The 22,966-nt window shown below is 41.2% G+C and overlaps 1 protein-coding gene across 23 annotated transcripts in view; it reads right to left on the reverse strand.

Moving 5' to 3' along the window:
- The window catches only part of Pard3 (par-3 family cell polarity regulator), a 559,894-nt gene that overhangs the window by 257,475 nt on the left and 279,453 nt on the right, over nucleotides 1-22,966 (reverse strand). For 21 of the 23 annotated variants that reach the window (XM_052726930.1, XM_052726931.1, XM_052726920.1 and 18 more), the window contains 2 exons: nucleotides 2,569-2,660; nucleotides 217-300 (listed from right to left, as the gene is read on the reverse strand). In XM_052726930.1, coding sequence (XP_052582890.1) covers nucleotides 217-300; nucleotides 2,569-2,660 — 176 coding nt within the window. The remainder of the gene's footprint in view (nucleotides 1-216; nucleotides 301-2,568; nucleotides 2,661-22,966) is intronic. The other 2 variants (XM_052726921.1, XM_052726916.1) reach the window with 1 other exon arrangement.

A 22,966-nucleotide genomic window follows, 5' to 3' on the forward strand; every position in this document is an offset into this window, starting at 1 on the left:
TGTGCTAATGGTGAGTTGGTTAAGATAATCTGAACATACAAATCCTTCCTGTGCACAGAAACGTCCTTGATCAGGCTATGTGTATTCTGTAGACATATATGCATAATGGAAGCAGCACTGTCCCCATTGAAAACTTTTCTATTATGCATGTACGAAGTCAACACACAGAAAAACAGTGGACATTATGATCAATTAAAAACCTCCAAGATACATTACCTGCCGCCTCGAGCACTGAAAGGCACTACATGGATTCCCAGAGGCCCTCCATCGTTGGGGACTTGTACGAGCTTTACCATATCACTGTGAGACAATGATGAATGAGGAGCATGAACATGGACTGTCAACAAACCAAAACAGAAACAAAACAAAACAAAAACTGCCAAAACACAGACACACAACACACAACAAAAGAGAACCAAACAAAAATCCCACCAGGCGACAGGCATACACGTACACACTCAAGAACGCAGGCGTGAAGATGGAGGCAGCACTGAGGTACACCTACCTGAATGCTAGTCTGGTGGCATGGAGGGAGCAATCACCAGAGGCAGCTGCATTAAAAAGGGCACAGAGTGGTCCTCTGGGACCATTCCCTTCTGAGCAGTATGACTTCCTGCTTGGGAGATCTAGACTTCATGAACACTCTGCACCCAAACATCTAACTTGAGCAGTCTAAGGCTAGCTAAATACAGGCACTGTGGACCCACAGCACACGACAAGTTACAAAGTGCTCCTAGGCATGGCAATTCATCCATTCTCCCAATAACCCAAAAAGGTCAAAGGTTTCTTCCTACAGGCTGACCATCCAGAGGAAACTGCTAATGTCCTTACAACTCACTGTGATGATCCAGTCACCATTTCCTAAGCTGCAGAGAACTGCAAGAGGTTTGTGAAGCTTAGCCTCTCAAATGTACCCACGAAGGCCAAATACTTCCCCTGTTTGTGGCTGCTCTTTGAAATTATGAAATGTATTCCATGAAATAGCACAGAGTTACCTCTGAGCAACTGAACTCTGTGTAATGGCCAGGAACTGATATTACTAAAGCCACTTCCATGAATCTTTATTATTAGTATTGCCTTGAGATTAATGAAAATTATAATATAGAAAAGGTAAATTTTTAAACTACTTAGGAGATTTTGCTTTCATTGCAGATTTTTCAACATATATATACAATTTTAGAGAGCTGTATGTATATCAATCATTATTGAGAAATAAACTTCAATTAAATAACTATTTTAAGCAATTTGGAAAGTCATAAGTGACTACCACTGGATTTGACAAAGATCACTACACAGTTTTTATATAATACAAAACACCAAATTTTCAAGCATATTTCTTATGTAAGTAGTTGGTGATAGCATATGCATTATGACTATCCCACTTATCTAGAAACTAAACGCAATTAATGATAGGGATAGCCAACAAATCAAAACAGAATTATGAACATAGATTTTAATTACATATACTAATTAAAATAAAAGTCAGGTGTGATGGCTTATGCGTATAATCACAGAATTCAGGAAGCAGAGGCAGGAGGACTGCTATAAGTTTGAGACCAACCTAGGCTATCCAGTGAGACCTTTCTCTAAACAAATGTATTTATCCACACAACTAAAATATTTACTTAAATAACATTATGTATATCATTTTTCATTCCATTATATAAAAACCTGTTTTTAAATCACTAATACTATTTGAGCATTAACATTTCAATGAAGAAAGGCATAATTTGAATAGCTTTATTTTATTCTACATTCTGTCTAAAAAAAATGATGGTGCCCCAATCATCTCTAAAACAGAAATATCACAAATGCTGGCCACTTATCTGTAAACCCATGCTATCTGAGCCTGCTCGACCCCATTATGAATGCTCTTAGCACCTCGCTTAGAAGACCAAGAGAACACTGAACTGTTTATAAATATGTTGTTGTCTTCACAAAGAAAAGATCAGTATGACCGTCCTCCCTGCTCCTGTCTACCAGGGGGAGGTACTGAGAGCAGGCGCCACTATGAACATGCTAATACTCAACACAGCTTTAAAGCTGTGAAATAGGAAAAGGCTAAAATCACATTCTGCACTCCTACACTATGGCATTCACTGTCCCATCAAGTATCCTCACAGATCCTCTTTCTTCAACTAAAATGTGCATGCATGTGTGTGTGTGGGAGTGTAAGACCAATGAACACTTTATCCAACTAGTATGAAGAATAAAGTGAATATGATTTTTTTCTTTTAATTTAGCAAATTTAAACAAATGATTAACATACAGACAGATAAAGCCATCTGAAAACAGTTACAGTGTATACAGAGCTGTTAACATGACTGACACTTTCCATTAAATACTATGTTAATCTAAGTTAGTAGTTTTTGCCAAGGCATGAAACCCAGGGCAGGTACACATGAGCTTCCACACCAAGCAAGATGTTCTTGGAGAAAATGAAGAAACGCAGGCATGGCTTTTACCTAAGCACAAACATTCTGCATGCCATATGCTTCTAGAACACTTGCTGCATTAATGATGCTACACATACACAGTACAGATTGAGGCCAAACCATAGGAACTTACTCGAGAGAAAAGTTGGGCATATTCTCCAAGCCGGTGTCAGCATGTCCGACTGGTTCCACTCGGCTGCTGTCTTCTTCTGTGCCTTCTTCATCCTACAGGCAGTGTGACAAAGAAAAGCATGCTGGGTTATGAAGGAAGCTGAAAAGCACTATGACCCTGTGAAGAGGTCTTGTGTCTAGGAAGGGGGATCTTGATTGGTAAGACAGGAATGCCTTCCTGAATAAGCAAGGGTCTCAAGAGTCAATGTGTCCCAGGAGGTCAACAGACACTCCCAGGATAGGAAAGAAAAATGAACTGTAATTGATGCTAATATGTTTATCTTGTTATTCATACATCAACTTTTGAATGTATGTTTTAGGCAGTAATTATATTGCTGCAGTGTTATGATATATTCATAAGCGAACATCTTTACATTGGACATTACAGCCTAAAATACTTCAAAGGCCAAAACAGTTGGGATACTAATAAACCATGACCACTTACCACAGACTTCTCTACCAAATTCTTCCCCCTCTTTACCTACTAGCTCAGCTTGTCAAATGAGAATTTAGTAGGTAAAATTCCACCCCTAAATTCCTTGCTCCAGGGAGGTTTCCCCAAAAGCAACCCTAAGCAACTGACTGAGTACCTTATGCCTTTCACAGGATCAAAGTCTTGGTTACTAAGACTCTTATCTGTTTAGTGGTATACAGCAAGACCCAAGGCAAGAAAAAGCAAATACATTCAGGTGTACAGTCCTTGTACTTGCATGTTGCCTTTAAAAATGCACTATTGTGTCACAGATATTGTTGAGTACATTGGTATTCTAAAAGACCAAGGTGGAATAAATGTTGTTTCTATAAATAAATGAAATACAGCCTATCCAAGAGCCCCACCTTAGTTTATCATTTTGCCTAACGTCTTTTCATTAAAGAGTTCACTAATTAATCCTTATGTGGCTCTTCAAGACCACTTGAATAATGATAAACATGCCTGATTGTTATCAGCGTTCTTAACCAAATCAACATATTTACAAAAGACTCATTTTCCAAATACAATGGTTCAGAGGGCCAAGTGTATTTCAACTTGAATGGACTGTCTGGCAACAGTGGCAGACTCTGTAAAATCTTGCTAGTCAAAGCAAAACTAACCCCCAGCAATCTCTAGGGTTGTCAAAAGGGAGCTATCAGGTACATCCTAATTTATCTACTTCCATGATTATAAAAATAATTTAGATAGATAGATATATTTTATTTTTTATTTCTGTTTCAATTCTATTTCTTTCTTTATAGTCTTTATTTATTATTGTTTGTTTCACTAGAAATTTATTAAATCATCTATGCTGGGAAAGGGAGCCCACGAATGAAAGACATTTTATTTTATTTGAGACAGGATCTCATAGTTCAGGCTGACCTCAAACTTGCTTTGTAGCTAAGGATGACATTAAACTCTCGATTCCCTTGACTCCCTCTTCCAAGTGGTGAGATAGGCGCATGCCCACACCTGACAAATTTCCTATTTTTCCTCATATATTTAACTTAACAGTGTGTGTGAGTGTTGTGTGTGTGTGTGTGTGTGTGTGTGTGTGTGTGTGTGTATGCACACACATGTGCATGCGTGCATGCATGCCATCAACAGACACATCAGTCAACAAAATGATAAGCAGGACAAACAACCCAGAGCCTTTCTGAAGCAGCTTCGAGAAAGGCAGATGATTTCATCTCCTTCCTGTCATCACCTAAGAATGCAGAGTCAGGGGAGAGGGCACTGTGCTGTTCCAGCTGTGGCAGGCATCCCGGGAGGGGCAGGCATGTCCGTGCATCCTGCATGCCCTGGGCTGAAGAGCTGGGTGCTTGAAGATTGATGCTCCTGTGCTTTGAGAGGCTCTAATATGTACTTCTTAGTCATCTATCTCTCTTAAGCACCAGCACATAATACATCTCAAAGGTTAACAGCATCTTGAACCTGCCTAAGAACAGCACTTTGAATGCAAACATGCACTCCCTAAATGATGCTTCTCCATTGGGAGTTGGGGGTGGAGAGATGGCAGGAGCGTTTATAAGCCAGATGTAAAGAAGCAAAAAAAAAAAAAAGATCTTACAGGTTAAAGACATTTGGTTTTTAAGATATATTAATAATTTAAGTCCCAGTGAAATGTCACCAAGATGCATCCCCTGCTCAAATACCTCTGTGGCACCAGGAAAACAGCCACATTAACGAGACACACCAGGAAGAGGCAATTTGCAGAGTATTTCCCTACAACAGGTACCCCCAGGCCCTCAAGCATGGAAAAGACTCTAGAAATATGGGTATGGTGGTCAGTTTGGACCACAATACTTCCTTTCATGAGACTGCACTCAGTTTCTTAGGAAACTACAGATCAGCATCTCTAACGTTTTCATGGGTCAGCATCAGCTCGTACACAGTTTGTCTTTTTAAAAGCTGTGTATACACAATTACTGTCAGCAAAACTAAATACTGCATCCTACTTTAACCATAAAAAATGAAACTCTACTATCATATGATCAATATTTAAGGACCACCACATTAGTTTAAGCTAGATGCTAGTAAGGTAAGACACCAGAGTAGTCTCCAGCCCTCTATTTGATTTAAGAATACAGAGGTTAAAAGGTCAGGTTGAAGTTTTAAAACACCTAGGAGTGATGCTGGGAGAGATCTGGTGACTACTTTCTTTGTTTATATGCCTTCTGCAAAATGGGGACAAGAAAGACATGCTCCTTTTTGGAATGGAAGAAACTAAGATGATCAATGCCCCAGTATAACACAGCCTTGGGACATTGTGCCTGCAAAACTTGACAATTTACATATGTCATCAAAAGAAAGTACTGGGGCCTGGAGAGTTGAAGTCCATGTACAACTTGTTCAGAGGATCTGAGTTTGATTCTCAGCACACACATCTAATGGCTCAACAACCATATGTAATTCCAGCTAGAGGAGATATGAAGCCTCTGGCCACTGTGAGCGCTTGCACCTGTGTATATTCCCACACAGAAATACACAGGCAAATAACTAAAATAATAAAAATAAGTCTTAAAAAAAACCAAAGAACTTGATGCATGAGATACACCTTGATAAATATTTTAGGGTGATTATATACCAACACAACACAAATTTTTATTTATTTGTATGTATAATGTGTGCTTACATGAGTTTATGTGTACCACATGTGTGTGTAGGAGTCCATGCAGGCTGGAAGAAGACATTAGATGTCCTGGAATGAAAGTTACAGATGGTTGTGAGCATCCATATAGATGCTGGGAACTGAACCCAGGTCCCCTGCATGAGCAGCAAATGCTTTTAACCATTGAGCAACCTCTCCAGTCCCTAATGTAATACATTTCATAGAGTAATGGTGAGCTCGCCTACTGTCCTTTCATATTCTGCATGCCTTGCAAAATAGCTTAATAGAAACATTCTGCCCATTCAATTACATGAAAAATCCACACTTGGGAAACTTGTATAACACCTGATGTTTATTGTGCTTTGCTGAACACACAGGATTTTCATTGTGAAATGCCTCTGGGATGAGAAAAATAAAAATTGCAAGAAGAAAACATTGTGGATTACTAGTTAAGAAAATATTCAGATTGGAAAAAGTATAGAGACAACTAGCCAAACTAGTGGAAACACATGAACTGTGAATCAATAGCTGAGGAGCCCCCATGGAACTGGACTAGTCCCTCTGGATAAGTGAGACAGTTGTTTAGCTTGAACTGTTTAGGGAGCCCTCAGGCAGTGGGACCGGGACCTGTCCCTACTGCATGAGCCGGCTTTTTGGAACATAGGGCCTATGCTGCACACTGTGAGACCTTGCCTTGGAGGAGTGGGTTGGGGAGGAAGGCTAGGGGGTGGGAGGAGGGAGGACAGGGTAACCTGTGGTTATTATGTAAAATGAATAGAAAATCTCTTAATAAAAAGAAAATATTCAGAGAGAAAGGAAATGCCAACAGCTGTGATGATATCATGAATATATGCAGATATGAGGGGCCATGGGTTAGCAAAGGAACTGTGGCTTCTGTGATCTTAGCTCCTCCAAACTTTGTAGGTGAGCCTAGAATGTATTTATAGACTCTGCCAGATGCAGGGCTAGTGGAAGACAGACAAAAACTGATCACAACGCCAAAGCCAGTTTGCTCCTTACACACAGCAGCTCCCATGCAGGAGCTTTTACAAGGTAGTAAGAAGAGAGAGGCCTGACAAGCAGAGAACCAAGAACAAAAGGCAAGATCACTGCGGCTAGAAAGTGAGAAACTCTGCCTATGTTCGGAGCTGTGTACTGTGCAAATGCCCTCAAAACAAGTCCATACAGAATGAAGGGAGGACCCTAGAGACCCATTAGAACCAAAGTATCCTTAAGTCACATACTACCTGCACAGGCTGGTTTTCTGTGTCCACTTGACACAAGCTAGAGTCATCGGAGAGGAAGGGGCCTCAGTGGAGAAAATGCCTCCATGAGATCTAGCTGCAAGGCATTGTCTCAAGTGGTGATCAATGTGGTGGTGCCATCACTGGGCTGGTGGTTCTGGGTTCTATAAAAAGCAGGTTGAGCAACCCAGGGGAAGCAAGCCAGTAAGCAGCATCCCTCCCTGGCCTCACTATCAGCTCCTGCCTCCAGGTTCCTGCCCTGTCTGAGCTCCTGTCCTGACTTCCTTCAGAGATGGACAGCAATGTGGAAGTGTATGCCAAATAGATCCTTTCTTCCTCCACTTGCTTTTTGGTCACCGTGTTTGGTCACATCAAAAGAACCCTAACTAGGACACTACCGTTACAGAGTGCATACTAATAAAAGTCTAAAAGTCAAGGGTGCATGTGCAGACTACTTTTTCAGACACATAAGGTTTCACTCCCTGCACACCTCTTCTGGCACACTTGTTCAGGACTGCACTCTAGCAAAACCCTAGAAACTCAAGTAGAGCAATGGACAGAACTATGGAGTCTCAGGTGGAGGGGAAGGAGCAGCTGGAGCAGAAGGCTGAAGGCATCTGGAAGCCTGGCCCTACAAGAAAAGAGAAATAGTAATCCGTCTGATTTTTAAAAATAACTTGGACAAAATCAGGCACTTTAATAATCCCAATAGAGAATGTGAGTTGGGAGAAAGATACATATTGATAAAATTAACAATTTTTTTTAAAGGAAAAGAAATTAACTTCAAGAGAGCATGTAAGAGCAAAGATTTATCAGAGCACCTAGTTACTGAATCTGGGCACACTCGTCCACTGGGCTCTACCACAGCCCTGAACTGGACACCAGGGAGAACAAGGGCAAGAAAGAGAAGCAGGCCAAGACTGACATCTTTTCCAGTTTTCCATTCCAGGGAATCAACGGATTCCAGGAAAAGAAGGACATTAACATATCATGTGAACCACAGAGGAGGATTTCGGGGGTGGGGAGCATCTGGGGAGAAAGTCTCCACTACTGAGAGGAGTGGCAGAGAGGGGCTTCTGATCCCGAGCACTTCTACACTGTTTCCTTTCATTCTGAGTGCAGTGTGTGAAATGCCTGTCACGGATGGAGAACCTTTTAGATTCAGGCAAGCATCTAGTCCCTCTAGGCTACCTGACATTAGACTTAGTTTTGAATATAGAAGGCAAGAAGCCCATGCTTAGTCCCAAGGATGCTAAGGTGCACTTTCCCAGTACACATTCCTCAAGGGTTCATTTTGGAGGTGGTGAGTTGACAGATCAGGTAAAGGACTCACAAGCGGACAGTTTCCAGGACCTCAGACAAAGTCAGCATCTCAGTAACTTCAGCATGGACACATCTGCTCATATACTTTGTGTTAAGTTCAGATGTAATTTACTCATCATGATAACACATACAACGAAAACTCGGCTGTACTGTTTATCTTTTCAAGCTTCCAGAACAAAAAGAGCCCCAAAGTCTAAAGCTTAAACTCTCACTGTATTATTAGAAAGAAAGGGAGGAACTGAGGCAGGGATGAAGGGAGGGAGGGAAGGAAAAGAAAAGGGGAGAGAGGGAGGGACAGAGAGAGAGAAAAAAAAGAAAAGGAAAGAAAAGCATGAAAGATTCAAAGGGGAGAAAAGAATGAGATGCTCATTAATTTGGTTGAGAACAGGAAATAAAATTTGGCCCAAATGGGCCATCATGTAAAGTACCTAACTCTAGAGCACACTGGTGTAATGAACCAACCTCATCCAGTCCCAAGCTGAAGACTGCTAGGTTCTACCCAAGAGCCAAAGTAGACTTGCAATCTCTGCACTTTATTTCTTTTCTTTCTGGTTATGAAAATGACTCATTCAGCGTTCTGGATACTCCCTCTGGAATTTTGCTAGGTTCTAGAGTCTTTATTTACATTAATAAATATTTGTTTGTGTATTTGTTTTGGCTGTATTTAACCAGTCTGTCTGTTAACAGATAACACAATGAACGCTTGGTACACGCGGCAGAGTGAGGAGTTTGGGGTCAGTTCATCCGGAACTGAAAGCCCTATGGGAAGCTCCCGGTGCCCAGCTTCTTTTGAAACCTCAGTGTTCTGACTCTTTTCCATCCTCCTAGTCCCATGAAGGTTAGTGCCTCAGAGCACCACTGGACACTGTGGGTGACTCCTGCAAGCCGTACAGTGAGAAAAACTACACTTGTCTAACTAAATATCATCTAAATGTGGAGAGCTTTAAAAAAATGGTTCTAGCTGCCCTCTATTTGAGTGTCATATATCTTCACATCTTCATATAAAATTCCCAAAGCCCAAAAATTAGGTGGATGCCACAGCAAGATAAATGAGAATAAGTAGAAAAGTTACGGCTCCAATCCTGCTGCAAGAATCATTACTGTGTATAGAAAATGTAGAAATTGTTACAGGATAGGAAAACAACAGCACTGCCTATTTCACTGCGCTCTCTACATCCAAATACACGCGATCGCCCACCTGTCTTTTTGTACATACAGTATTCCAAGGAACTAGGTATTTAGAAAATAAAAGACCACAGTTGCAAAATGTAATTTATCATTAAAAAATCACTTTATGAAACATTAAAATTGTATTTCTCTCTGTACATTTCCTACCTGCCTATTACTGATTTTCATGCTTAAATATTAAAAGGGAAATCGGTGACCCTGTGGTAACCACTCAAATTTACAATACATTCTCTCAAATGCTCTTATTCTTATCAAAATAAAAAATTTAAATAATTCTGCTACAAAAACTGTCTATTAAATATTTTTCTCACACTTTTGACAGTAATTGGAGAATTTGCCTAACTCAATGAAAGACATATTACTTAATAAACTACAGCATCTTAGGAAAAATATTTATTCGGATGTAGACAGAATGAATGAAGCTACATTTTTTTTAAATTACATTTGGTAGATAATTCTAGAGGGACATGGCTTGTAAGTCCTCTGAGAATTGTGAAGAGAATGCCATAAGGTGTCTGTGTAAGAGGCTTGCATAAAGAAGCATGTAGCTAAGAAAGAGTAAGAGAACAAAGAGACGAGGATGCTAGGGCCCAGCCACCCAGCCACCCAGCCAGCCATGGAGTAAGACTCAAAGTAAGATATATAGAAGTAAGAAAAGGAAAAAGCCCAGAAGCAAAAGGTTCAGTGTCCAAGAGACCCCGTCATCTGTTCTTCCAGCCCTCTTGTGGGGCTTCTCACCCAAACCCACGCTGAACAAAAAAGTCTCACTCTTCTCCAGGACCTTTGCCACCCAGCATTTCCATCCTCTTGGGGGAAGAGGAGAGAGGAAGGGAAGGAAGAGAAGAAGGAGGGGAGAAAGATGCTTCCCATAAACTGTTGCATGAACTAATATATTTAAAGTAGAATCCTGTCCCAAGGACCATGACCATATGCGCCTTGGAAAGATTGTTTCCAGTCTCGGATCCAACATTTGGTAAACTGTTTCCAGTCCTGAGCCTCGCTTTTCAAATCTGTAAAATGGAGATTCTCTACAAGCAAGGCGATGGGCCACAGGTCCCCAGAACAATGACCAGCAGACCAACGAGGTAACCCCGCGACTGCAGACTGCAAGCACCAGCCCACTCTCCGCCACACGCAGGCGCACCCGCCAGTGCATCTTTAAGCATGAGCAATCTATGGGAAACCTCAGCCAGAACCTGAGGTCCCTAGGTCGTAAGTCTGGGTATAAGTTTTCTCCCTTTCTTCTGTGGATAAGATAAGGAACAGATCTATGAATGCAGTAAGTGCTCCCTTTATATCCCTTGTTAAACAAAGTCGACCTGTTGGACTGGAATTGGAATGCAGTCCTCTACTCCAACACTGGGCAGTTCAAGTCCACACAGCCTTGGGCCAGTCCTCTTCTACCCTAGCCACCTCAGGAAGTCACAACTAGGGACTGACCTGGGTGTCCTTCTAGATCTCTAGGTATTTGCATATAATACGTGTTCATTTAGGAACTAGGGACTGACCTGGGTGTCCTTCTAGATCTCTGGGTATTTGCATATAATACGTGTTCATTTAGGGTTGTGTTTTCCCAGGTTTCAGGACCTGGTATCTTACCATATATAATCCATCATCCTTCACCATCTCCTCCTCAATGCCATTGAGGTTACTGTAATAAAGGGTCCTAGGAAACGAACTGCTCCAGCCCTGTAAGAGTGGTTTCCTTTCGCTGCTGTTATCATTTGATGGAGTCTAAGTGGCCCGTGACTTGGGATAGCAGAGAGGCCACAAGCTAGGGCTTCTAAAAAACACAAGTATTGTCTGTCTGTTGGACCGTGATCAGGACTGAAGTTAATGACTGTGAAACACATCATTGGGGCTGGAGAGATGGCTAAGTGGTCAGAGCACTATTGCTCATTCAGAGAACTTGGTTTAGTTCCTAGGACCCATGTGGTAGTTCACAAACATCTGTAACTCCAGTAGGGAATCTGACACCTTCTTCTGATATGCATGGGCACCAGGCACATACATGGTACACATACAGCACGTGCAGGTGAAATACTCATACACGTGAAATTGAGTAAGTTTTTTAAAATAAAAATTTGTGTGTCAAGAAGAGGAGGAGGAGGAGGAGGAGGAGGAGGAGGAGGAGGAGGAGGAGGAGGAAGAAGAAGAAGAAGAAGAAGAAGAAGAAGAAGAAGAAGAAGAAGAAGAAGAAGAAGAAGAAGATAGCTACTTGACAAATTGGCCAGTTCCCCAGGGCAAAGAAGTTTCTCATCACACTGTGGCCAGAGGGACTGCACAACAGAATGATTAAGACCAAATCAGCCTCCCAAAGAGACAAGACAAGGAGGTAGGGGACAGAAGTTAACCTCATGATCACTGTATTCAATGAGAGCTTTAGAGGGGGGGAGACCAAACTACAACAATAAAAACTAGGCAGGAGCTGGGGGTTGCCACCCAACATTCAAAAAGTAAAGGGTGGGGGAGTGCAAGATTGAGGCCACCTGAGGTACAATCACAAACCCTGACTTAGGGAGGAGGAGCAGGGGAAGAAATTACCTAATCTTGATAGGCCATATGCATCTAAAAATCTGTTCAGTTTGCTTGGATTTTCCAGTTTAATGGAATATGTTTTAAAGGTATATCATAATAATTTCCTGAATTTTACCAGTGTCTACAATAATGGCTTCCTTTTCATCTCTAAATTTATTTCCTGGAGGAGGGGGTACACTCTCTCTCCCTCTCTCTCTCTCTCTCTCTCTCTCTCTCTCTCTCTCTCTCTCTCTCTCTCTCTCTCTCATTAGTTTGGCTACAGGTTTCTCAATACAACAAACAAAACTGAACAACAAAAAAACCTAGTTCAAACACTCTCCGCAGACAGGACTAAGTTGTAAGATCCTGTAAAATAAAAATTTCTACTGGAACAAAGTTAACAGTGGCCTACAGTAGACTTTCAATAGTAGACTAGAATAATACCCACTGGCTTTATGATGAACACTAATGATAAGTACTATCATAATAGGAATAGTTGGGAACTATGCATTTTGTAATATGACTAAAGTTGTCTCTATCAATAACACCTAATTTTCATTAAGTAATGCTTACAAATGTTTGATCATCGGGCATGGTGGCACACACCTGTAATCCTAGCACTTGGAAGGAAGAGGCAGAAGGATCCCATTGATTTCCAGGAAACCTGGACTACATAGTGAGAACCTTTCTTTAAAAAAAGATGAAAAATGTTAAAACATATATATGAAATTTAAAAAACAAAAATAAATACATATTACAAAGGTTTTATTGGAGAGAGCAAGGTCCTATTTATTCAGAGTGTGGATTTTCATTCCAGAATGTCAATTTTTCCTTACCTTAAAACTCTTTTTATCTCCACCACATACCAAATTTGAAGTTGACCCAGAATATATGACACCATGTCTCAAATAAATAAATAACCTTTAAAAATAGAAATTTCATGGCCTAAGGTTAAAGCAACAAAAAGAAAATAAAATGAAACAGAGGGCTGGTGAGATGGTAAGGTAGGTCAAGGCACAAGCCTGACAAGCTGAGTTTGATGTCCATAATCTACATGGTGATGGACAGAGAGATGCCTCCATGTTGTCCTCTGATGTTAGTATGTGTGAGTCCACACACACACACACACACACACACACACATACACACACACACACCCCTCAAAATAATAGACATTAAAAAATTAGTAAAAATATTTAAATCAGTAATAAAGAATCTTAAGAAAATATTGACACTAATAAGAGCAAGTCCCCAAAACAAAATCTTCAAAATTTAAAAACATATGTTTCAATCACAGTGCCCAAATCTCTCTCTCTCTCTCTCTCTCTCTCTCTCTCTCTCTCTCTCTCTCTCTCACACACACACACACACACACACTCACTCTCCATGTGCATACAGAACACAGAAACTCAAAAACTAGCATGCACTGAGGACTTGGCAGCCCAGTTGATGGTGTCATTCTCAGCCCCCATATAATCCTTAGCACAGCCCTCCACGGTAACTAGAAAAGCAACTCCCAGTGTCTTTACAGCACAGGACCCACCACAGACCCACAGCGCAAGCCACTGATCATCTGAACAAGGTGTAATCTGGACCTTGTTTCACTCATGTTTTCAGGTCAGTCTACAGGAAACTGGGCCCTACCGTGCAATGGCATACATGAACAACAAGCCTGGGTGGGGAGTCCTGCCTCTGCCTTGCCCTGTTTCATTCACTAAGCCCAAATTTCTTCTCCTCCCTGCCAACTGTCATCCTCAGTGATACTGATGACCCTGGGCCTTGCCATGCACATGAAAGGTGATACACATCCTTAGCCCTAAATCCTGCTTTTTTTTTTTTTTTTTTTTTTTTTTTTTTTTTTGGTTTTTCGAGACAGGGTTTCTCTGTGTAGCTTTGTGCCTTTCCTGGAGCTCACTCTGTAGACCAGACTGTCCTCGAACTCACAGAGATCAACCTGGCTCTGCCTCCCGAGTGCTGGGATTAAAGGCGTGCGCTGCCACCACCACCCGGTTAATCCTGGTTTCTTAATCTGAACATAGGAAATAACAGCTTTAGCCACTTCACCATAATCTGACAGTGATGACATCATGGAAATCACTGCATGGAAAATAATAGTTGGGAAACAGAGCGCGCCTGTTCTCTCCACCTTCAAGGAGAGCTGCAGACAGCACAGTCCCTTCAGCTGGTTAATCCTCACAGTGATGAGCAACTCTTATTAGGGAAAGCTGGGTCTAGACACAATTCCTCCCTCGTTGCAGCAGAGGCGGAACTGGGGTTGGAAAACTGCATTTAAGTTCTTCAATTTCCCCATGTTTTTACGTCATTTTCTCCCTGTGGAATGTGACCCGGGGGCGAGTGTCAGCAGGAGGATTTGTAAGAGAATAAAACCAATGATGAGAAAACAATTAAGTTCTGAACATAGACTATTTTATATAAAGTGAGACTCTATTAAATTGTCTTGGCGGGGCTTCACTTTAAGGAAAGCAGTAAATAATGACCAGAAGGGGAAGTCCAGGAAAATTTCTGGGACATGGTGGCAGGATGGCAAAGGACTTTGACTATATATCTTGTAGCACATGTATCCTCACAACTGAGGGGTTTTTATTTATATAAAGTGCACAACAGTTTTACAAATCTCTTTTCACGCACAGAGATTGCTGCCCTGCAATTTCTCTGGAAGGCAACTTCGTTAAGAATCAAAGACTCAGGACGTAAGCAGGGCACTGGAGGAGACACAGGTTGACAGGGAAGGGGCATCGGTGGGGGGAAAGCAATTATCCAACAGAGACTGGAACAGGAGAGGGCGATATGGCTGTGATGGGAGCTACTGCTGAGATAGACCTCGCCATACTAGCTGTTCCTTCTCCTCTTCTTTTTTTTAGAAATGTGGAAGACCTTGGAATTTGGACTAGCACAGTGGTTGAGTGCTGCAGGCAGAATTCAGGCGGCCGCTTTCGCTTGGACGTTGGAGGTGCTGAGAGCCACGAGGAAGCCCAGGCTCAAGGGAGTTTAGAGTGGACAACACTCACAAGTGGCTGGAGACCGTTCATGCAAAGAATGTGGCTGCTTTCTGCTCTAGTCCCGAGAACTTGCCTGAGGCTGAATTAAAAGTTAATGGACTAATTTCTTTGGTGGAGGAGATTCCAAGGCAGTCTAATATTGACTCTGTCATATGGTTATTAATCACTTTTATGCTGGTCTACAACACAAAAGAGCAAGTGAGGCAGAGAGAAATATGAATTTTAGAGTTTGAAAAAAAAGAGAACCTGGGAATTTAAATGTTGCAATCAAGGCTTGTGCTGAAGGAGATAAGGAGACTAAGGTCTGACCTGCAGTGGGATAAAGGGGAGAATATCCTCATGGCTTTCCCAGTGTGCTCTCTGCCTCCTGCTTGTGCCTTATGATGTCCGCTCTGAGCCTGCTGTTACTTTACAGTCGCCTGCCTGGGCTGCTTCCATACTTCCTTGCATGATGGTGATGGCCTCTTATCCCACTGGAACTATAAGCCCAAATACACCGTTTCTTCTAAATGTAGCCTCAGCCAAGATGTTTCATCACAGTGATAGGAAGTAACTAAGATAGGTGCCTCCTCAAATAAATTAGCTAGCCAGAAGAAACTACACATGAAAAGAATTGACCAAGAATGGAGGTAAGTAAGAAGCAACAGGGATGTAATTTCAACAGTTATTTCTTGATGGCAGACACACTCTATTCCTTACTAATTATGAAGGGGTCATAAGGAAAACACTAAGAAAAACATCTCCTTCCAGAAGTCCTATATCCCACTATTTTAAGTTGTCAGTCAACCAACAAAGAGCCACACTCAGGTCCTATATTAAAATCCTCCTGCAAACACACCCTGAACACACACAGCCTTACTGCTCTCCAGTGCAGTGTTCTAATTCCACAAGTAAAGGGCACCCACTGACTTACACTGAAGCCAGTAAAGAGAGGTGAAGAAGGAGATGGAAATAAAAGCCAAATGACCACTTCTCTCAATGTTCTGGATGAATTCAATGGAACAAAAGCTAGTAGGAAGATTTGCTGGAGAATCAGAGAATTAAGTTATCTCTAATAAAATAAAAACCATTATGTTTGTCACGAGGCATGTAGCAATGATTAGTTTGCAGGCTTCATTTTAAAGTGTGACTTCTAAAATGTAATATTAGTAAAGCTTCCATGTCTCCATGGTTCATAATTCCCAGAATATGATGCAAATGTCAAGTCAAACACCATAAAATATTAACTGTGTGTGTTTGCTGCGGCTGGTCCACATGGTGGATATAAGCATGGGCTCCATATGCAGGAGGGTTTGTGCCTCACTTGGCTCATTTATAGACAGAAGAACAGTACTGCTTCCTGGAGCTTTTATGAGGTTAAAGGAAGTAATTAACACGAGGTTCTGAGAACATTGCCTTGTAACTATTAGATGCTAAGTAAGCTAAAACGCCCTTCTAGATACAGGAGAATGAAAAATTAACTTATAACAAATGAATGCCCTCTAACTTATATGGAACAAAGTTTAGTTAGAGCAATTAACATACACCAAGCTGTCCAAGAAGGAGACATACTGGTAAAATGTGATTTTTATTGTTACTATGAAAAGACACAGCTTTCTCTTTCCCAATATATTTTGTCATTTACATCTAGAGTTTGAAATCATATATTTTTTTGGTTTACAAACTAACAATAAAATATGTTTTCTCTAATATAAAATTTTCTTAGAACCTTTATAAAACGCTAAGATAATTTTAAAACTTTGGTAATTTCAAATTTATTATGATAGGCAATCATCAATCAACAAGTTATTTACCAGAGGATGTATTTCCCTTGTATAGTGACCAGAGAATGCATTTCCCTTGTATAGTGTGAAGACCAAGCCTGGGGCCCTGGGCGTACTTGGGGAGTGCTCTACTACTGAGCTAAACCCCAGGCTAGTCACAGGACATACTACACTTACAGTAAGTAAAGGATTCATCAATAAAAACATCTCAAGATTTGAGACTAATTTCCTTGGAGGACATCTATAAAAGACTGTTTCAAATGACTGAGAATTTGTATTAGGGAGGTCTCCTTCGTGGTAACAAGATGGCTGACACCGGCATCCTAACAGGAAGGACTCAAGGTGAAGAGTCTGGCAGGAAAGCTGGCTGTGGCTTGAGAGACATCACGGCATGGAACAGAACAGGAAATAAAGACCCTCTGCCCAGGGTGGCCATGAGGTAAAGGAAAAGAGAGGGTGGGCTGCACCCTATTCTCCACATCATAGGGATGCACCCAATACTTCCTTCTACTGGCCACCCTCCTAACTCCCATGCCAACAGCACCTAGGTTGGGACCAAGCCTGTAAAACATAGGCCTTCAGGGATACTCCAGATAAGAATTACAGCATCTTTTCTAGATATTCAGTGACAAGTCACCTCCTAAAAGGGACAAGCCTACTGACGTCTACCAGCTTCCTAGTGAGCTACACTGCTCCACATTCATCTTTGGGCCGCCTGCACATCTCTATACCCTGAGAACAGAGGTTCTGACTGTCTGGGTCTAGCACTTGTTTTATAGTTACCCATTCAGCTGGCCAAATGTTTTCTAGATGAGCCGAATAAAGATGTTTCTGGGTAAGACATCAACATTTAAATGATTAGGCTGAAGACAAGAAGACTGCTTTCCCCAGCATGGCTGGAACTAAAATAGCAGCAGAAAGCTGAGTAAGAAGGAACAAGTTTTGCTTATTCTGGGAAATAAGACACACTGGTCTCTCCTCATCTTGGAACTGAACTGTTCTGGTTCTTGAGTTTGCAGGCATGGAAGGTAATTGACTCAAATAGCTGAGGGTCAGGGGTGTGCTCCAATTCCATAGAGGGCTTGGGAATTTGCAAACTCCATCACCATGCCAGGACTGCTTAAGAGAAGCTTTTCTCTTGGGCTGGGGGGAAAGCTCAGCTGTACTGTGCACTTAGCATGAGAAATACCGGGCTCCCTCCCCAGACAGGCAAGGATGGACGTGCGGTGACAGGCATTGGATATTTCCCCAAGACCACACAACTATATGTAAAGATCACAATTCCCTTTATAGAAGTATCTGTTTAATCTCATTTATATTGAATTATATTTTTATGAATTTTAATGAATTTGTGATATTACCTCTTTAGGTGTAATAAAAATTGCACCAATTTATGCTGTTTTCATTTTATATAAAACAAAGGTGTTGATATTAAAGGATCACTTTTTAAGCAACTGAGCTGAGACTGTAGTTCAGTGGTTGGCATCAGCCTAAATATGCTCCTGGCCTTGAGCATCATCCCTAGCAATAAAGTAACATAACATAAAAGCAAACATAATTGTACATCTTTAATCGTCTCCTCTGCCTTTGGCTAGGACCCACAGATGCCTCCAGACACCTTCCCTCAACTGCAGCCCCCATGGCGTCTGCTCCAGAGGAGGGATTCCCAAACTAAGAACAGGGGTCTGGGTGACACCACTGCTCGAGAGGGGACACCCAGAAGGTGCAACTCACCACAATCCTGTATCCCTAAAATTTCTTACATCAGAGAAGTCCCGAGGCTGGGAAATCACCTGATTATTTCATAGCCATATCATTTGCTTTATATTACACAATTGGTCCAATTATGTTCTTGTTTTCCATTCCTCGAGGTATCCCTGGGGTACAATTAAATCCAAATTTATGATCCCTACCTGGACTGAACATCTTTAGCTCAGGTTATATATAAAAAATTTTCTTATTGATATGTCCCAGAAGAGAGAGGTCATCATAAAAGAACCTCACAGCAATTTTTAATAGGGAATGATTAAATAAAATATACAGAACAATTAAACACAAAATACAGCAGATATTATTTAAAAGCTTTGAAATATGGATTTAGGTCACAAGCAAGGAACAGAACTGTTTCATTCAGGAGGTGTGGATTTCTGATAGTTTGCCAGATTAATAGACGAGGTGAACTGGGCTATGAGCAACAGGAAAAAAAGATTATTTTGTGATGCTTCTATAGGATAAAAAAACAGACTTCACAAGTGAAAACCACTTAGAATACAAGACAGCATGATTATTTTTTAAAAAGGGAAGGGGTAGCATATGGATGCCCCTCCTAGCTTGGACACATGTAACCATGTCCTGAAAACAATGAGACCCAAGGTAAATAATTGCACCCCAGAAGGTAGTAGGGGGTTTCTACCCCAGCTTCACAGCTTCCCTGTGGAGTGAGCCCCACTTTGTTATACAGATAAGCTGTACAAGGGTCTGAGTTGCCTTGTTTCAGTAATTTGAGAAACCATAACAATATCAAATACTCCTTTTCTTCAAACCCCAGAATCTTACCACTTTTTTCCTGGTAGTCCTTGGGAGCAAATGCACTAGCTGCTCCCAATCATGTTGAGTATCCTGGGACATTTCTGCTCCTCTTTGGGAATCTATCATTTTGGCTATAATTACTATCATTTGAAAAATTGCTTCTTTATAGAAAAGAATGAGAGGTGGGCACAGGTTTATGACTACAAAATTTAAAAATAATTGATTTGGTCATTCCTTTGCTAATATTTATTTAGGCAAATATTTCTCTATGCTATCTTCCTAAACTTAGAATTGTAAATTCAGGTCACAGGTCAAATTCACTTCTGGGAAAGCTTCTATTCATTTAGCAGACTAATACTCAATCTCACCCAGCTATGAACTTTTTAACCTACAATGGGAACCTGCCTGGAGATGGCCTCAAACAGCAGGGGCACCAAATGTTACAGGAGGAACCAACCACTTCTTGCTTGGCTTCAAGGCCAACTCCATGAGACAGAATTCATACCCAACATTGTTAATTAGGTCAACAACCTGAGACTAAATATGTCCGTCATAGGCCTTAGAGGAAAACCTACTACTGTTATTTTGGTAAGGAACATAGTAGTAAAACAACTCCTAATGCTATACTTAAAGATCTTTGCATTACTCCACCATCATCAGAGAAGCTTTTGTGTGTGTGTGTGTGTGGTAGTCAGGAATTAACACCAAAAGCCAGGGGTGGGCAATGTGCCGACAGAGAGACCTCAGAGCACTCATCTCTAGACGGATTATCTCCATCAAACCTTACCCCTCAAGGCTCAGAGATCTATTCAGATAAGGAGGTGGAAAGATTATGAAAGCCAGAAATGACGGTCAAGCAAGCCCATTACTGGATGTACACATAATAAAAGGGAATCAGCACGTGGGGGAGAGAGCTTATTCTCGAGGCTCTGGTAGCCACCCAAGTGCCCAGCCCGAGGTGACTAACGGAAGAAAAATTCAGTACATACAGAGTGTACCTGGTAGTCTTTCATAGAAGTCTGTCACTGGCAACAACATGAGTGAACGCAGAGGATAGGATGAAATAAGCCACACGCAGATGGAAATGTTGTATCTCAGGTACTGTGCAATCTAAGAACACTGTACTCAGAGAAATAAGAAAGTGTACGGGGATGGGGATGTCACAGGAGTCAAAAGGAAGAACAGATCAGGTTAACTTTACAGTACAGCCACAGTCAATGACGGATTAGAGTGTGAAAGACGGTAAAGACAACAAATGTAGAAGTTTTCAGGACAAAGGAGAAGAAAAACAGAACACATGCCAGCAATGCATATGGTAATCAGCTCAACTCAGCTGCATGTACATTCTCAACCAGCATTGTGTACATGACCTAGCTATAAAATATTAATCAGGTAATTTTAACAAATGGAAAAATGGTAATTCTTATAATTATGACTAACTGAAAATAACCTATATAGAACACCAAGATTCACACAGGCCCAAAGACAGCAGAACTGAATTCTGGGCTGGGGGGAGGGCGCACACAAGCCATGTTTCCACATTATCAACATGGGCTTTATGAGAACTTGTCTTTTAAGATGGTAAATTACCTACCAATTTCCGTAGTTTTCCAGGCCACCTTAAAGCCACAGTGGTATTTTTCAATTTACAAAACATATTCAAAGTTCTAATATTAACAATCTGTTAAATTTATACTCATAGGGGAACGGAACCAGAAAGCTAGCTCTGCTCCAGTTTTTACCTTTTTATTTGCAGCAAGTTTCCAAGTGGTATCATGCCAGCAACACAGCTGAGCCAAGAGTGAAGGCTAAGCCCTGGGTTCCCTGAATGCATGTCTACATTTGCAAGTCAGTAAGTTATGATTCACAGATTAACGTTTTAGCTAGCCACACACACACACAAAAAAAAAAAAAAAAAAAAAAAAATAAGGGGGAGATACAGATGAACAAGCATCCTCATCATGCCATTCCATAGGGCAATAAATACAGTGGAGCTGCCATCTGCACCACATTTTGTATAAAATGAACATCAAAAGTTTCTTAGCTTGAACGGATTTCAGTGTTTGGGTCCCTCAGGATAAAAATCAAGACCAACGTTATTTCCTATAGGCACAATATTCTGCTGGAAGAAACAGACAACAAGATGGATTCTGGTAACATGAAACCATTTAGGTCAGGAGAAAACAGAAGGGCCTTTGAAAGAGTCCAGAAGGAACTAATCAAATATAAAACATGATGAAATTTGACCTATTATTGTGAGTAATCAATGTTCTATATTTAAAATTGGAACAAACAGCACTATCAAGTGAGCTGGGTGTCTTACCACCGACAGGCATCGGGGCAACCATTTTTCTACCATTAAGAACAAAACAAGTCACCACCCTCTACTTCTCAGCAGTCTAGGTTTCAGAATCCTCATTTTCTCCCCAACCCCAGAACCCTAAGCATCCATCACCTTCTGATCCACTGGAATTGCTGTGAGCCATTTTCAATGTCTCCTTGGAAGGACCTTCAAATCTACCCGCTGGGACCAACTACCTTTTCTCTTCACACACTTGCACCAGCCTGCACTTGGGGCATGACTTTTCAGCCGCCTTGACTGGTCTTCGTCCTGTTGACTCTCCGTTCTCAAGTTCCCTTTCAATAGCCTTACTGGTGAAAGGAATACTCACTAAACACCAAGTGGATTCCAGTCCAGTCTTTCACCAACTTGTCTTCTAATGTCAAATATCTACACTTCACAGTCTGGAGGCAGTCTAAACTCTAGCCTTCCTGCAGCCCCTCACCACAATGACCTCTCAGCAGGCCAGAACATTCAGACAAAAGTTCTGCCTATTCTAATGTTTTTGTGTCTTGACTCTGTCCCTTCTGGGTCATCTCTCTCCAGGGTTCTCAGGTCAAATTGAGTGTCATTTGCTTGTCCTAGGGTTTGGCAACTCTGGCCAAAAAAATCCTCCATTCTGCATCAAAGGAATATGGGTTCCAGCCCTCCAATGCCCAAGTTAGGAGTTTGAGAGCAAACAGAATTGTTTTCTTGGTATTAATTACCAATATCAGAGGGAAAGGAATAAAAACAAAATGGCAAACTGAGTATATTTACTTAGAATATTTTCAACTGGTTTGGGAACTAAATGCAGGTGGTTTAGGACTTAAGAGAGGTTGGACCTCTGGCTGTCTCTCTTCCAGGTCAGATAGGTTTATATTTATTTGTATTTATATAACCTCTAGCTGTGACTGCCCTATTTATCATCCAGGCTCACCCTTTTTTTCTTTCCTTTTTTTTTTTTTTTAAATTTCTTACTCTAGCTTGAGTTTGGCAGCCACACCATGGGACTGAAACCCATTTCTCCCAGGTCCATTGACAAATTCTACACTAAAACTACTTTGGGTTTCAAAATATAAGTGAAATTAATTTTCTGCTTAAAATTCTTAATGATTTTATTCTGTTTCTGGAGACGGACTGTAACTTCCCAGTAAACTTGCATGCCTGTCTTCTGGGCTGTAAAGAAGTCTGCCTTTGCTCTTCTCTCTTCACAGCGGTCAGTTAGGCCCTTCTCCACTGCTTCTTCCGCCATTCTATCAAATTTCTCCAGCTTCTCCATTCTTGCTTTGATTTTGTATGATAGAGTACATGACTGCACAGAAGCATTTCATTTCTGTGGGGTTCCTGTAATTTATAACAGAGCAGAGACA

Source organism: Peromyscus californicus, unplaced genomic scaffold (genome assembly GCF_007827085.1).
Source record: "Peromyscus californicus insignis strain IS unplaced genomic scaffold, ASM782708v3 Scaffold_8__1_contigs__length_139910024, whole genome shotgun sequence".
In the NCBI taxonomy this organism is placed as follows: Eukaryota; Metazoa; Chordata; class Mammalia; order Rodentia; family Cricetidae; genus Peromyscus; species Peromyscus californicus.